Source organism: Lissotriton vulgaris, chromosome 2_1 (assembly GCF_964263255.1).
Source record: "Lissotriton vulgaris chromosome 2_1, aLisVul1.2, whole genome shotgun sequence".
Classification (NCBI taxonomy): domain Eukaryota; kingdom Metazoa; phylum Chordata; class Amphibia; order Caudata; family Salamandridae; genus Lissotriton; species Lissotriton vulgaris.
Genome location: NC_141687.1, coordinates 1,295,133,400 through 1,295,148,365, shown reverse-complemented (window position 1 = coordinate 1,295,148,365; position 14,966 = coordinate 1,295,133,400). Strand labels below are relative to the sequence as shown.

Here is a 14,966-nt window from a genome sequence, read left to right as displayed (position 1 = left end):
ATAATTTGACCTAGCTGTTAACAAGAGATATGGGTTGGAAAGACTCTTACTATTGCACTTATTCTCCCTATTAAATAAGCATATACTTTTTAAACTTTCAGAGACTTGTGGTGCACAAAAGACTTAGGTTGACTTACTTAATCTAAAATGTTCGTAGCGAGAGAACCATTCAGAAATGAAGACAGAGTGGAGGCTATATTCTGTACAGCCCGCTTATTGCAGTCTAAAAATTACATTTGATTTAGTCTTCAGGTATCAAATCCCCTATTTGAACTTGAGCTCCCACCTGATTTTTATGGAATAACAACCATACTCTTGTAAAATCCATGAGCCGTGACATAGCTTTGAAAGGGATTTTCGCATATGCTCTGGTACAACAAAGGAATTCATTTAAACCACCCTTGGTAATATTGTGTTTCAAGACCATCTTTAAAATTAGTATGTAGTGGGGACCGCATTTCTAAACTCCCTTGGTTTGCTTATACATATTGTAGGCCTGAATGTATATTTGCAAAATCCTCCCAGGATGCATACAGCAGCGGGTAGATAAGCAGTGTACTGAACATGTTGTACAATTCAGATTGGGTCAGGTTGTTCCTATATCGAGCAAGTTGTCATGTTGCACACGATATCCCTTGATTAATTTGTGTTGCTGTTGTATTTCACTGCAGGCAGAGAACTCAGCATTGGCTTTGGAGAATGAAAACCAGAGAGAACAGTATGAGCGATGCCTTGACGAGGTACGGTGGCGCAGTGTGTCCAAACAGTTTTTTTTTCGTGCTCTCCTCTTTGCCATACTTTCTCTACCGAAATGTCAGTTCGGTCGTGCAAGAAACATAAAACGTTGATTTAAGCTGCATAATTAAAATGATGCACTACAATTGTGTCAAAATGTACAAACTCCAGTTGAAATGAATCCCATGGTGTTTGAACTCATTTTATTATTTAGTAGCTGTTTACGACTTTGCAGTGAATTAAGGGCACTGGTAAATACTAGCTTGGCTCCCAGTTTTATAACAAATACCTCTCTAACATTCTTGAAATAACTATTCCAAGTCTGAAAACTACATTAATTTCTCGAACGAAATGCAAACCGACTCTCTGGAGTTCTAGAACGTGTTGCTCGTTGTGGTAGGTAGTTCCGTGAAAGAAGTAGGTGAGCATTGCCCTGGAAAAATGTAGTAAAACAGCTGGAAATATGTTAAAATATTGTTGTGTTTCTGATGCTTTAGTCTGTGTCCCCTGGTGATGTTGAGTGTTGTGAGAAGGTACATTCGTGGAGAATGTGGTAAAAGGTTCTAGTGTGGGCGGTTGCAGATGCACTCACTCACGCCTGGTTCTGATCTCTCCTGTGCCAATCTTGGACTTTGCTGGGAGCAGATAGCCAGCTGGATGAGAAATGCCACCTTAAACTCAGTGGAGCAAAACCTCGGGAACAATTGAGCCAGACTGACCGCATGGGGGGGGGGGGGGAGAAGGGGGGGTCAGGGAGAGAGGGGGATTGTGGTCGTATGTGGAAAACTCTGAAGCATCTTTTAGGACAGGCGGCTTATAATGCAGCAATGCTTCAAAAACGCTCCCCGCCAGTGCAAAACCGGCCCCCACTCTTCCGGTGAACCCGGAAAATGCCTGGTGCTCGCTACAGCCAGTCCGGCTCTGAATATGTCCCCTACCTAACACAATCTGAATTGGCCTACACACCTTGATCCCCCTATGGCAAAACTCTGTTATAAAAAGTTTAGTGATGTGGATTGATGACACTCTGACTATGGTAGTCCAGACCACCAAAATGTCATCCAGTTGTTTTGATCTGTTGCGGATGCTGCACAAGATTTTGACGCTGCTCCCTCAAACTTCGAGGCGGGTGGTAATCCAGGCACTCATTCGTTCTCTCCTTGACTATGGTAACTCACTATACCTGGGTTTACCCCAAGTCTTCCACCCAGAAATTACAAGTTGTACAAAATGTGGCAGCAGGCATGCTTTTGGGCCTTCCCAGGTCTCAATCAGTCCGGCAGGGGTTGAAGGATCTCCACTGGCTCTGCATTGCTCAAAGAATTGAATGTAATTCCTTGTGCCTTGCCCATAGATCCCTTCATGGGAAAGGTCCACCCAATCCTTCAACAGCTTTTTACCCCTTATATTCCCAATAGGGCACAACGTTCCACCAACCTGCATTTGGTCACCGTCCCTGCAGTTAAAAGAGCCAGAAAAGGAGGAAATTCTTTAGCTTTAATGTAGGTAAGCTCTGAAACTCTCTCCCCTTCACCATTAGGACTTTAGGCACTGAGCTACGTTTTCGTAAAGCCCTCAAAACCTGACTCTTTTAGCCTTGACCTCTCACGCGACTGCTGATCTCTGTCTTGTTGTGCTTCCACTCCTTACTAGCAGTGGGATGCCTTCGAGTCACCATGCGCTCTACAAATACCATAGCATAGCATAGAGCTGCTAATTATTGACAGCATGATCTGGTTAATAGACGCTGTCACACACTTGTCTGGTGACCTAAGAAGTCTGCACCCAAATGGATTTTTATGTGAACTGTCATACTGTGGTTCACTTCAGAATGGGGAGACATGCACTTGTTAATCACTGTCTGTATAGGGTGTGAGAGTGCATTCATTTGTTGCTTTTGGTCAAGGACTAATTTTCTTCCATAGAGCCAGCAGGTGGGCCAGAGGGTGAGAGAGATGATCTATTAGAACCAACAAGTTAGAGATATCAAAAAAGCACTAGTGGACTGCATCGAAGAAAGCTCCAACATCTGCAAGGAGATCTTCTTGTCATCAAGGATTTCACCTCACACTAGGCCACTGTCAAAAACCTTGCTGCCTCCCTGGCATTACAAAAGTTGAGAGGCCCCACTGCGGACACATTAAGGAGCTTTTCAGGCAGAGTACTGTGGTGAGGGGGGCCCACTGTAACTTGCGGGCCCCTATGCACCGCAGAGGCTGCACCGGCCTGCGTTATGCAACTGTGCTGCCTCCCAACAACTTTGTGGCAACCTATCCAACTTCTTCCACAGCAAAATCACAAACCTATACAGAAACTTCGCACACCAACCCAACCCCAGAGAAATCTTAGCTATCCTACCAACCACCATCCAAGAAGGCCATCTGACCAATTGGACAAACCTCACCAGAAACGTCAGAGCGGCAATCATATTGACCATCCACTTTGGACCCCAACATACTCCTGCCCCCACTACATCTACAACCTAGAACAATCACCAATCAGCATGACCCTGACCCACATCATCAATTCCTCAGCCACATCCACCACTTTCCTGAATAAATAGAAACGTGCAGATATCAACACCCTTCCCAAGAAACCCACAGCTGTCCCGAATCAACTGAGCAACTTTCGGCCCATCTCCCTCCTCTCTTATCCAGCCAAATTGATTGAGAACACCATTACCAAGCAACTCACAGCCCACCTCAAGCTTCGCCATCTTCTAGACAACACACAATCAGGATTCAGAAGGAAGCATAACACAGAAACAGCACTCTTTGCGGCCACCAACGACATTCAAAACATCCCTGACCGTGGAAAAACAGCGGCCTTCATCCTGCTCGACCTCTCCGTGGCCTTCGACACTGTCACCTACAACCCCTCTCCATCAGATGACTTCACGAGATTGCATGCAATTATCTTCTCTCAAAGTGAGACGTTCCTTCCTCACAGGAAGAACCCAAAGGGTCAGGCTGCCACCCTTCACATCAGAGTCCAAGAAACTGGTATGCGGTGTCCCACAGGTATTGTTCCTCGTCCCCACTCTTTTCATCATATACAGAACACTGCTCACCAACCTCATCCAATATCAAGACATCACTATCAGCTCCTAAGCCGATGACACCCAAATCATCCTATTCCTTACGGCCAAGACAAACACCACCAGAACCAACTTAACCAACTGCATGACCATGATAGCAGATTGGATGCATACCAACTGCCTGAAGCTCATCTCCAACAAGACAGAAGCATTGAGCTTTGGCCACAAGACCTCCCATGAGATTCCACCTGGTGGCAGTCAGAGGTAGGATGCACACCCACAGACCATGCAAGAAAGCTAGTGATCATGTTAGATGACAAGCTCAACATAACAGCTCAAGTTATTGTAGTGTGCACCTGCTGCTTGCACATCCTACGCATGCTGCAAAAGAACTTCAAATGGTTGCCGCAGCACACCAGCCGGGTCATCACATAAGCACTCATGACCAGCAGACTGAACTACAGACAGCTCCTACACATACTCCAGACAATGCAGAACGCAGCTGCAACACTCATACTCGACCTCTCACACTGCACACATAGAACCTCAGAAAGCTTCATTAGTTCCCTGTTCACAAGCACAGCCAATTCAAACTTCTCACGCAAACATGCAAAGCACAATGCAACACAAGAACAGAACACCTGAACAGCTGTATATACTTTCACCAACCCACCAGACACATGTGCTCTGCCTTATTTTACTCTCATACACACCTGGCATCGGCAAAAGCAAAACTGGAGGTAGCTCAGTCTCATACACCATACCCAACTCATGAACCAACCTCTCTCAACACATCAGAGCCTCCTCCTCACTTAATTGAGTTCCACAAGAAGCTGAAGACCTACCTCTTCATATAAGCACCTTGGGACCACAGACCTACACACTTTGCCCAAATGCCTGGATACCCACTCAGTGTGCTATGCAAATCAACATAGCATGACATTAGCACAAGTTTCTCTTTGACAGTGTGAGACAATATAGACACACCTTTCTAGGAGCATATTCAGCAGTGGCCTGCAGTCACATACCTTGACACATCCCAGAACAGTGTGCTCCCAAGATGCACAGTGTGTGTTGGGTCAGTGGATTACAGTGAAACTGTGAGAGCCAGGCCTTCACAGCATTGCCATCCTTGGAGGAGTATGAGGAGTGCAGGTGCAAATTATGTGGTGGTAACTATTGGAATGTTTACACGAAGACTGACAAGCTGAGAAGAGCAATGTTGTGCTTTACAAGTTTCCACCAAGGTCCTCCTGCTAAAGGCCTGGATGGAAATATTGGAATCCAATGTATGAGCGCAAAATCCGTTCCGCTCGCGGATTTTGCGAATTTTCGGTAAATTCGCGATCCGCGAACTCCCGCGAATTTACCGCGAATTCGCAAATCCGCGAGCGGCGGATTCCGGGGGCAAAAGTTGAAGCCTGGCTGGCCTGTCAACTTGTAACTATTTTAGGATGGCGCCGGCAAGCTGCCAGCGCCATCCTAAAATAGTTACTAAGTTAGCTTCAACAGGAAGCTCTAATAGATAAAATAAAGCAGGTGCTCGCACCTGCTTTATTTGATCTATTAGAGCTTCCTGTTGAAGCTAATTTAGTAAGTATTTTAGGATGGCGCTGGCAGCTTGCCGGCGCCATCCTAAAATAGTTACAACATGCCCTTCCTGTGAGCCCAAAAACAATCGTGAGCGTCGTCGAGGCAGGTGTGCCTTCTTCACAAATCTACCGTGGAAAATCAGCTGTGATGCTGGATAGAGGCTTTTGCATCCTTGACTTTCACGAGCGCAATACCCGTGCTGTTTCTGTGACCAGGAGCTTATTTCTCTTCATCTGCTGAACTGATCTTTCTCTGACCTTTTATACACACAAGAAGCATGTGTGAACTCGCATGGTAGCCCTGCCCGTTTGGCCCCGCCCACACACTCGCGGTTTGCACCGTCTTCCCGCCATTCACCCACTATGATGGACAGCTCACTCAAGGGACCCCTGCGCCCTTCGGGGCGATTGCATAGTAACACACACATGGTCGCTCGAACTAGTTGATGCTCAAATTCAGTGACTGCACTCGCATGGAAGCCCCGCCCCAAATCAGCGGATCCGCAAATCCGCAAAATCCGCGCATAGTGGATCCGCAAAATCCGCCCATGCTTATATTGGATATAATGATATTAATTGTGTTCTGGTGAAGGCTGGGCTTTCGGAAAGTTATTGATTTGTCGAGAAGAGTGTTGCAGGCCAGGAGTCATCATCAATTCACATGGATTAATTTTTAGACTGATTCAGTCCTTCCTCGTTTTATCAACCGAGCCCTTGTTAGAATGAAGACTGTTTGAAGAATATTAAAGGCCCTACCAAGCCACTTAGATTCTCTATCTATCTATCTATGCGGAATTTGTTAAGCGCGCGGACACCCAGGGGTTTCATGGCGCTGAATTATGAATTCAATGAAAGAATTACTCCAGAAACAAATGGGTGATTTTGCTTTCATGGGTAAATGGTCAATAATGTTGTTTGTACCGCCCAGAAGTTAAGGAAGGGCACAGGGCCGTATATTAATAGCCAATGACCTTTGAATGCCTTCAGTGAGCCAATGAAATCTGTGTAATTAGGGGGTACAGTTTTGAGGATTATGTTTCAATCTTCAGGTAAGTACTAGATTGGGGCTGATTCTAGACGGATTCATGAGAGATCAGACACATGAAAAATGTGTAGTACAGACATGATTTTGTGGCTGGAAGAACAGCCTAGGGTAAAAAGACACTATTATGGGAGCACCCAGGTCTGAATTAATATGCAGTTACAAAGGTGTTGGCACAATGTTATCCTTTCAGAAGTTCCTGTGATGTAAAGGTTTGTGTTATCAAGAAGCAGCAATTCAGCTATAATTGTCATATGGGTGATTCAATGCTAGGAGGTGACACCAATGACAGATTCTCGCATTATAAATACCGTTAGCATATAACTGCACAAAAGGTCACTTGAGTCAAGTTATTATGCCAACTTCTTACATATTTCAAACTATAAGGCGCCCAGAACAGTTAGTGAGACCAGAGGAGGTGTTGGTTAAACTTAAGACCCATGATATAGCCATACAGAAAGCTAGGTATCATTTCTCACTGGTATTAGTGGACATGACTGTTCAAAATCCCTTTGAGGTGAACTCGTGGAATAGGCTAGAGAAAATAAAGTTAGCATAGTAAATGGATTAGTCATAGCAAAAGTGAAAACTGCTGTAAAAAGTGTGCAGTGTTTCCATTTAATTGGGATCCAGAAGCTCCTGTTTAAGTTATAAAAGAATGAAGAAAATAGATTTAATTATTGATTTTACTGTGCCTCATTAGAAATAAAAAGTCTGCAATGATCAAATGCTGGATAATGTATTCATCCAGAAGTACTCCCTTTTAAAATTGGGTGCCTAACACCATGAATTAGAGCAACTAAGCAGTACTCAAGTAGCCTTTCTGGACTAATCATCAGTTTATGTTCCAAATAACTAAGGGTCATTGAAACCCCACTGCTATTCTTAACATATAGTGAGAAACGTAATTCCCCAAAAATGTTTTAAGCATAGGTGAGCCATTTGTTTGTTAGGATGTAAGAGGATTCTAAGGACTAAAGTGAATAATCACCATCAGACATTAACCGCATCGCCCCCCGTGGCTGATGACGAGCTGAGCTCGTCATCAGCATCCAAGGGGTTAATACTTTCCGAAGGCTTATATTGAATTGGAATCCATCGGAAGTGTGGTTTGAACGTTGACAACTGGTCAGTAGCCTGGCACAGAGCTCTGACCTCCACACCACAGTAGGTGTTGTTTCAGGGAGTTGCAACAATGAGCAGTATCATTATCACCAACAGCTTTGGGATTATGGAGGATTTTCCACAGCTCAGTCGCATATAGGGTGCTACAAATGGCACCCATAAAACGCAAACTATGAAACAAAAATCAAATAGACCCGAGTGAACAATCCAGTACAAACCTTTATATTATTATTTTGTCCTACCACGCAGTTCATTCAGAAACATAAATACCTAAGTAATGTTGTGATTGCTAAAAACAATTTCTCTTAAGGGGTGTCAGTTCCCAAAGTAAATCATCATAGATGTTTAGTCTGCTTTCAGATCTGATGCTTTATTTGGACAATTTGTTCTTCCAAAAATGGAAAGAGGCAGAAAAACTGCACTACGGTACGGATACAGAAATACTAGGTTCACAAACAGCTAACGTTTCCAAATAATTAAACAGACACTGTAACAACTCAGAGCGCCACACATCTATTCAAAATTGGTTACTTTGTATCTTTTTGATATCAATTAAGGGACATGAACCAGTAGGTTTTCATATATTTATACAACATAAAGCAAACACAACGGCAACAACAGTGTTGATGCTACCTGCAATAGAAAAGCATGACATCTAGAAGTTTGTGTGCGTCACCTATGGAAGCGCAGGACGTACACAGACCTGGGCATGTCGTGATGGACAGCGCAGCCACAAGTCCAGGACCACAGAGGACATATCAAAAGTCGTGAGGGGTCACTTGATCTAGTTTGCTGAGTAGCCCACCTTTGATAGACACCTCTCATGTATAGCAAATGGACCAAGATAAAGTTGAACAAATAGGAAATGGCGGTGCAGAGAGGGCTGTGCCTACCAAACAGCTGTGGTACTCTGAATGCCAGGGAGCTCGCCTCCATCATTGGTGAGGGGCTCGTGGGATGCAGCAGATGTTCAGTTGATGTTAAGACTTTAGCAGACATCCTCTGATGTCATGGTGAGGGATAGAGTGGGCTCCCAGCCTGTCTTTTTGGCATCTCCTTTCTCCCTGGGCTGGCCAGGGGCTTCCATACAGGGGGAGGCCTGCAGGCTGGCAGGTCAGCCCTGATTCCGCATGTCCTTCAGCCTAAGCGATGACAAGGAGGTAATGGGCAGCAAGTTCAAGAGACGATCTTTGAGCAGCCAGAGCAAATACCCGCTTCATTGTCAATCAATGTGCAGATATTTCTTGTAGTTTACACATCCAGGCAGGAATCCAGGACAGATATCCTGCCAGAATGCAATGCAGGCGTCGCAGCCTAAGTGCAGGGGCTCAGGTCGAGCCTCTAAAAGGTGGCTCGCACTAGAATTCATGAAGAATCGCCCCCATCCCATCCCCCCCCAGATTAGCTTCTGCACAAATAAAGAGCTGGAAGAAAGAGTGGGCAATTTGCTTTTTTTCTCCGTGGGCAACAGACAGCTGCTGTGCTGGCTCTGGACTTGTGTCTCTACAACACATAAAGCAAACAAAATGTAAGGAAAAGTGTTCTTATGGCAAAAGTGATATCTTTTCATAGCATGTGGTTAAACAACGACTAGACAGTCATTTTTAGGTTTTCGCTAGAATTAAGGATCTTTCAGGAAGAAGAAATGGTCTGTTAAGTTGTCCTCAGTGAACAGCGGACATTGCCCCTCTTGTAAATGGTAGTATTACAACAAGCATAGACAAAGAAAATATGTCTTGGCTTTGTGACCAATTTTTGCCAAAACCTTTTACCAATGCTGTAGATCCTCCCAACGCTGTGTAGCATGGTTAAATAAGGGGAAAAAGCCTATTGTGTCATTTTGTAGGTGTGCAAGCCACACATGCACTTGCCTGTGAAATTATGTGGCTGCTTTTGTTTTCTATTTGGTGATCAAACTGGTTATCGGCATATAAAAGGAAAAAATGTATTTCTTTTGGAAAGCAGGTGAGGAAAACCAATAAGGATGGGGGGTGCGCAAGTAGCCTTGGGAGTCAATAGGCACTGAGGTAACACTTGGCACTAGAAGCGACGTTGAGGGTGCAGGTGTGGTGGAAGCAACACAGTGGGTGTTGGGGGACCAAATGGTATAGAGCGCGAGAGCAATGTGGAGTGTGGGGGAGAAAAACAAATGGGCGAGAGAGCAATGTGGGCTGGGAGGGGAAAAAGCACAAGGACAAAAAAGGAATGCAGGGAAGGGTTTATACAAGGATGAGAGCATGACAGAAAGAGAGTAGGAGAGAACTTCACAGGTGAGAGAGGTGCACCAGAGAGACAGCTGGAAGAAACATGCACTCTTGAGGAGTGCTTAAAGGAAACAAAATATGTAGCTCCTGAAAAATACAGCTGTGTAAGTACACAGTAATGTATCCATGCTCCAGCGGAGGGACAAATACAAGAATAGTAAGGAAAGCCCACAACACTAACAAATAAGAAGCAAGCAAATGAGCGTAACAATGAAGTAGTGGCAGCTGCTCTCAATCTAAAGTAGTGGGGTAGTGCAGGAGAAATGTCTCAAAAAGAACATGGCAAATCCAGACGCTGCTCTCATGCTTTTAATACTATTACCAATCATGAGAGAAGTGCCATTATTGGTTTTGAGTGGCCTGGTTTGGTCCTCAGACAGGGCCTGGAAGCCTGAGTCAGTTCTCCACCCGTCCTAAGACAGCCGGCCAAACTGACATTCATACTTGCGGTGCCCACCACCCCGCCTCCTTGGTGCTGACTCTCATCACGAAGGCCCCGCCCTGAAAGTAAGACTCAGCTGGCTCTGTGAAAAATAAAGTGTTAATAAAATAGCGTCATTATCATTTTATTTTTTTACTTTTGCCTCTGCTGGCTGTCAGCAGTGGGGCGGCGCTTCTCTGCCATAATGGAAGAGCCGCTGGTGCAATGAAGCCAACCAATTGTAAACAAACTGCAGACTCCAACCTAACTGGAAGCTAAAAATATGCTTTGGAACTGGCAGTGCATGCATGTCTAGTAGGCAAGGCCTAAAAATGGTTGAATACAAATTGGGTGATTAAACCTTTGCCTATTTAGAATGTGTGCATGAGGAAATGTTGCCTTGTATTGGTTTTATCACACTAAATATCTCAGGATCACAACTTTAAAGGACCATTTGGTGCGGATTCATTACCTTTCAGTAATAGAGGTGTGTAGGGGTGTGTGTTTGTGTATATATATCTATATATATATATATATGTATATATATATATATATATATATATATATATATATATATATATATATATATATATATGTATGTATATATATATATATACATATATATATATATAGATATATATATGCATATATAGATATATAGATAGATAGATATATACAGATAGATAGATATATTTATATAAGATTCCTACATTCCACTGTCATTTGACATTTTCTTTCTTTTCAGAGCGTCCTGTTCACTTTTCAAATTAAATACTGTAATCCATCACACATAGACACAAGGTGAACAGCTATATTAGCTAAAGAGGCCCAACTTTATATCTGATTATATTGACTTCAATTTAAATAATGTTCTGCTTAAAATGCATAAAACTGTGCTGAAGGGGAAACATATAACCAATATTAAATTACATGGAATTTCAAAGGGACTGCATATGATTTGACAGCAATACCAAAGGTCTAGAGAACAATTTGCTTTATGACTGAGAATACCTAATTAATTCATCGGGATGGGAAAATTAAATCTCCTGTCACTCACTTAAATATGATCAAGACCGTTTGGCTCTCTTTTCACACTAGCCTGGTTAATTTTTTGTTCCTTTATTTTTCTCTGAGGACTATTTAACGGAAGAGGAATTACTTTGTAGTCAAGAGTAGCTGCTTGTCACTTCATTGTTCTTTAGCACCTTCTGTGGTAAGAAACACTCTTGTCGGTAGGCCAAAAAAGGAATTACATGAGGTTTGTTCGCTTTTCAAGAATATCAAGCCTTATATAAAATGTCTGGGTTGGAGGGTGGCAGTCAGGAGCAAGTCTTTGAAAACCTCACAGAGCAGCAAAACAGATGGTACAAAATGTGCCAACTTGACTTGTACAGATCATAACATTTGGGGTGCAGGCTGTTCATTTGCGTACGTGGCTATGGCTTGTCCCCGGTGCTGTGCAGAACGACCAGGAGGCCACATATGGTGCGCAAAGAAATGTACAGGACATTTTGGAACTAAGGAGGGTATGCGAAAGTCATGTCATAACATATTTTGCAAAGCAAGCAGTGTGCAGGCTCTCCTTCCCCAAAATGTTGTGTGACTGGAGTTAAAATAGTACGTGAACTCACTTCTAATATAAAGGTTTTGTAGGGAGGCTTTTTGAAAGTGTATATTTTGGAACCCATGTTTTAGCAAACAATTGTTTCGAAGTCTGTAGTTTAATGTTTAGAAGTCTGCCAGGGATCAGAGATAGGCCGTTAGAGCACAAGCCTTTTACTAAAGCATTAAAAGATAATTCAGAATATTGTTTCTGTAGGGCATCCCCAAGCATTATAGTGTGGGCTTTCTTTCACAAATAAGGCTCTGTGATGATTGAGAATTATAGTCTTATTTTAGATTTAATCTAACCACACGCAGTCAAATATGAATGTGTCCTACAACTTCCAAAGTATCACTTTATTTCAGAACGTTTCTATTTTCTCCCTTCCTGTCAGGCCCTCTGGCTGGGCTCCTTCTTCGCAGAACTGCCATGTTTAGGTCCAGCAAATTTTATCTCCCCCTCCCCTTCTTTCCTGGATCGGGTGTTTTTTTGTGTACTCTGTGCGCATAAATGTGGTTTCACAGCCCCTCGCAGCTCTATGTATGAACAGAATAAAATAGTTGGTCTTCTGCACCTGTCTGCTCACTGCAAGAGCTTGAACACCACAAGGGGGCTTGACGTATAACTATGTGTGTTTTCAAATAGTGAGAGATGAAAGACCGACCTATTGGGATTATTCGCGCAAGGCCTCTGACCATTACCCTATATCTCATCAATGATCTCTCTTGTAAGTCCCAAATTAAGCAAGTCTCTTCCTCATGTTTTGGGAAGTTACGTACTATGCGGAAATTCCTCCACTTCCTTCCTTTGGAGTGTCAAAGAACAGAAGTCTATGCCCTAATTACATCACACTTGCACTATGCTAACAGCCTCTAGCTGTGACTCCCCGCTTATCTGACTCGTAGACTGCAAATGGTATGTTATGTTAACATTATTTATATAGTGCACAGCTGCCCCAGCAAAGGGGCGTCCTGGCGCTAAGACAGATACTATAACATAACATGCAGGAAGAGAGGAAAAAGGGGGAGCGACTACTCAAGAACAGGAAACAAAAAAGTTTTAATAGCACGCCTGAAGGTGGACAGGTAATCCAGAACGCTGCAGCCAGATTGATCTGCAAGATACCCTTCCGCCACTCTATCACTCCCCACCTGAGAAACCTTCATTGGTTACCTGTGAGCAGGCGCATAGAATTCAAGGCACTAACCCTGGCGTTCAGAGCAGCCAGGGGACTTGGCCCGGCGTACCTGAGAGACAGACTCCAGCATCACTATCACGACCGGGCCTTAAGACCCAATCAACTGCGTCTCCTCGCCATTCCTCACTTTCGCAAGGCGAGGACAGGCAGCAGAGCCTTCGCGGTTCGGACCGCCAAACCCCCGAATGCCCTGCCACTCTCCATCCACATATCGGAAACTGAACTGACTTTCCGACGTGCACTGACAACATGTTTTTTTACCAGCAGTAGACCCCCCGCCCCTGTAATCAGTCGACTGCCTCAGCGCCAGGACACCTCCTTTCGGGGTAGCTGTGCGTTGTACAAACTTCTAAAATAAATAAATAAATCACGCAGTGCCTTTTTCTCATTGAATGGAATCTTTTTTGTAGTTTCCATACATCACAGTCTCAAGACATTTCCATGAAACTTGCGTTACTATGTGATTTTATGTTATGAGCATTAGTCTTTAAGAAGAATTTAATTAGCTCAGGGGCAAAAGAGCAAATACTAACAGTGGGAAGTAGTCACGAAGGCAGGGCAGTGCAGAGGGACAGTTTCAGCTGCTGGGGGACAGGAGTCTAGGGCTTCTGAAGTTCACTCTTATTGGCAAATAAAGAGCGCTTTGAAGTAAGCTGTTTTCAGCTCCTTTCGGAAGCGGAGGAATGAAGAGTTGATCCTAAGGGGAGCGGGGAGGTTGATCCATATTGGCAATGTTATAGCATATTGTGTCATATTCTCCTATAGGTGTTTATAATATTTTGAGATAAAATATAGTCAATATATGAAACTAACTACAGACTTGAGACAGTTGAAACATTGGTACTTGGAGTTGTTGCCATCGGAGCTCAGCTATTCCACAACAATTGTGTTTTATTCTATAAGTTTAGTACCTTTAAGTGTGGTAGACATTTTAGAACTTCAAAAGCAACCAGTTAGTAGGACCAGACTTATCCTGGGCACAGTGCAGATTTAAAAAACAAACTAGCAGTTTTACGTTTCGACTGGCCCTTCATCATCTGACCGCTAGCCTACTGTGTCAGGAACTTGGTGGCTACAACAACTTCTAGATCATGTTAAAATTAAATCATTCATTTTTTTTTACTCCAGATTATGCTCTTTAGTTTAGTGAGAGATTAACCTTAAGTTTGCTAGGTCCTTTACAAAGCATATATCTGATTAGAGATTAACCTTAAGGTTGCTAGTTCCTTTACAAAGCATCTATCTAATTCTCACTCTAATCATAAAAGGTTAAAGAAGAAATATGTTGGCTTAGGTTACACACAACTTGACCATTTGTACTTCCAATTTGATTCTCAATACTAATTTCCCATTCAGCATCGTAAAACGCATATATTTATTTTTAAAATTATTATTTGTACAGTGCCATCTTTTGACCAGGATACACTTTGTAGCACTGGTGATTTATGACGTTTCTGGCTGTGGTGCCTCTATTGCGAGCGGAAGGTGAAAACCTCAGATATGTGAGGTCCAGCTCTTTCCAAACTTACTTCTCAAAAGTATAAGACTGGGTGTTAAAGGCAGTCTCAGAGACAAGTAGAAAGTCGCATGCATGGCAAACAGAAGAGACTTTCTTAAAGGCTCTCTGCTACTTTTGACAACAGTGATCTGACTCCTTTATTTTGTGATCTTTATTTGAATCGCCTCTCACTAACACATCTATCCTTTTACTTCCAAACAAAGTAAGATTTTGTGACATCAGAGCTAAGCCTGGATTAACATTAACTTCAGAAGTAAAATGGCCTTATTTATCATTTGTTGGGTCTGCCGCCATACAGTTGGGCCCAAAGCAACTCTTGCTTGATGCTGGGGGGATCGTTGAGGGAAAGGACAGTGAGTCTGAATCACAAAAAGTGTAGAACTGTGTGTGGTGATATAAACCTCCACTTGAACATACTTTTACACATTTT

General features: G+C 43.3%; 1 protein-coding gene across 2 annotated transcripts in view; it reads left to right on the top strand.

Annotated features, from left to right (window-relative positions):
- NCKAP5 (NCK associated protein 5) overlaps positions 1-14,966 on the top strand; it is a 749,742-nt gene that overhangs the window by 530,448 nt on the left and 204,328 nt on the right. For both annotated transcript variants that reach the window (XM_086957062.1, XM_086957063.1), the window contains exon 6: positions 672-740. In XM_086957062.1, the coding sequence (XP_086813188.1) occupies positions 672-740 (69 nt within the window). The remainder of the gene's footprint in view (positions 1-671; positions 741-14,966) is intronic.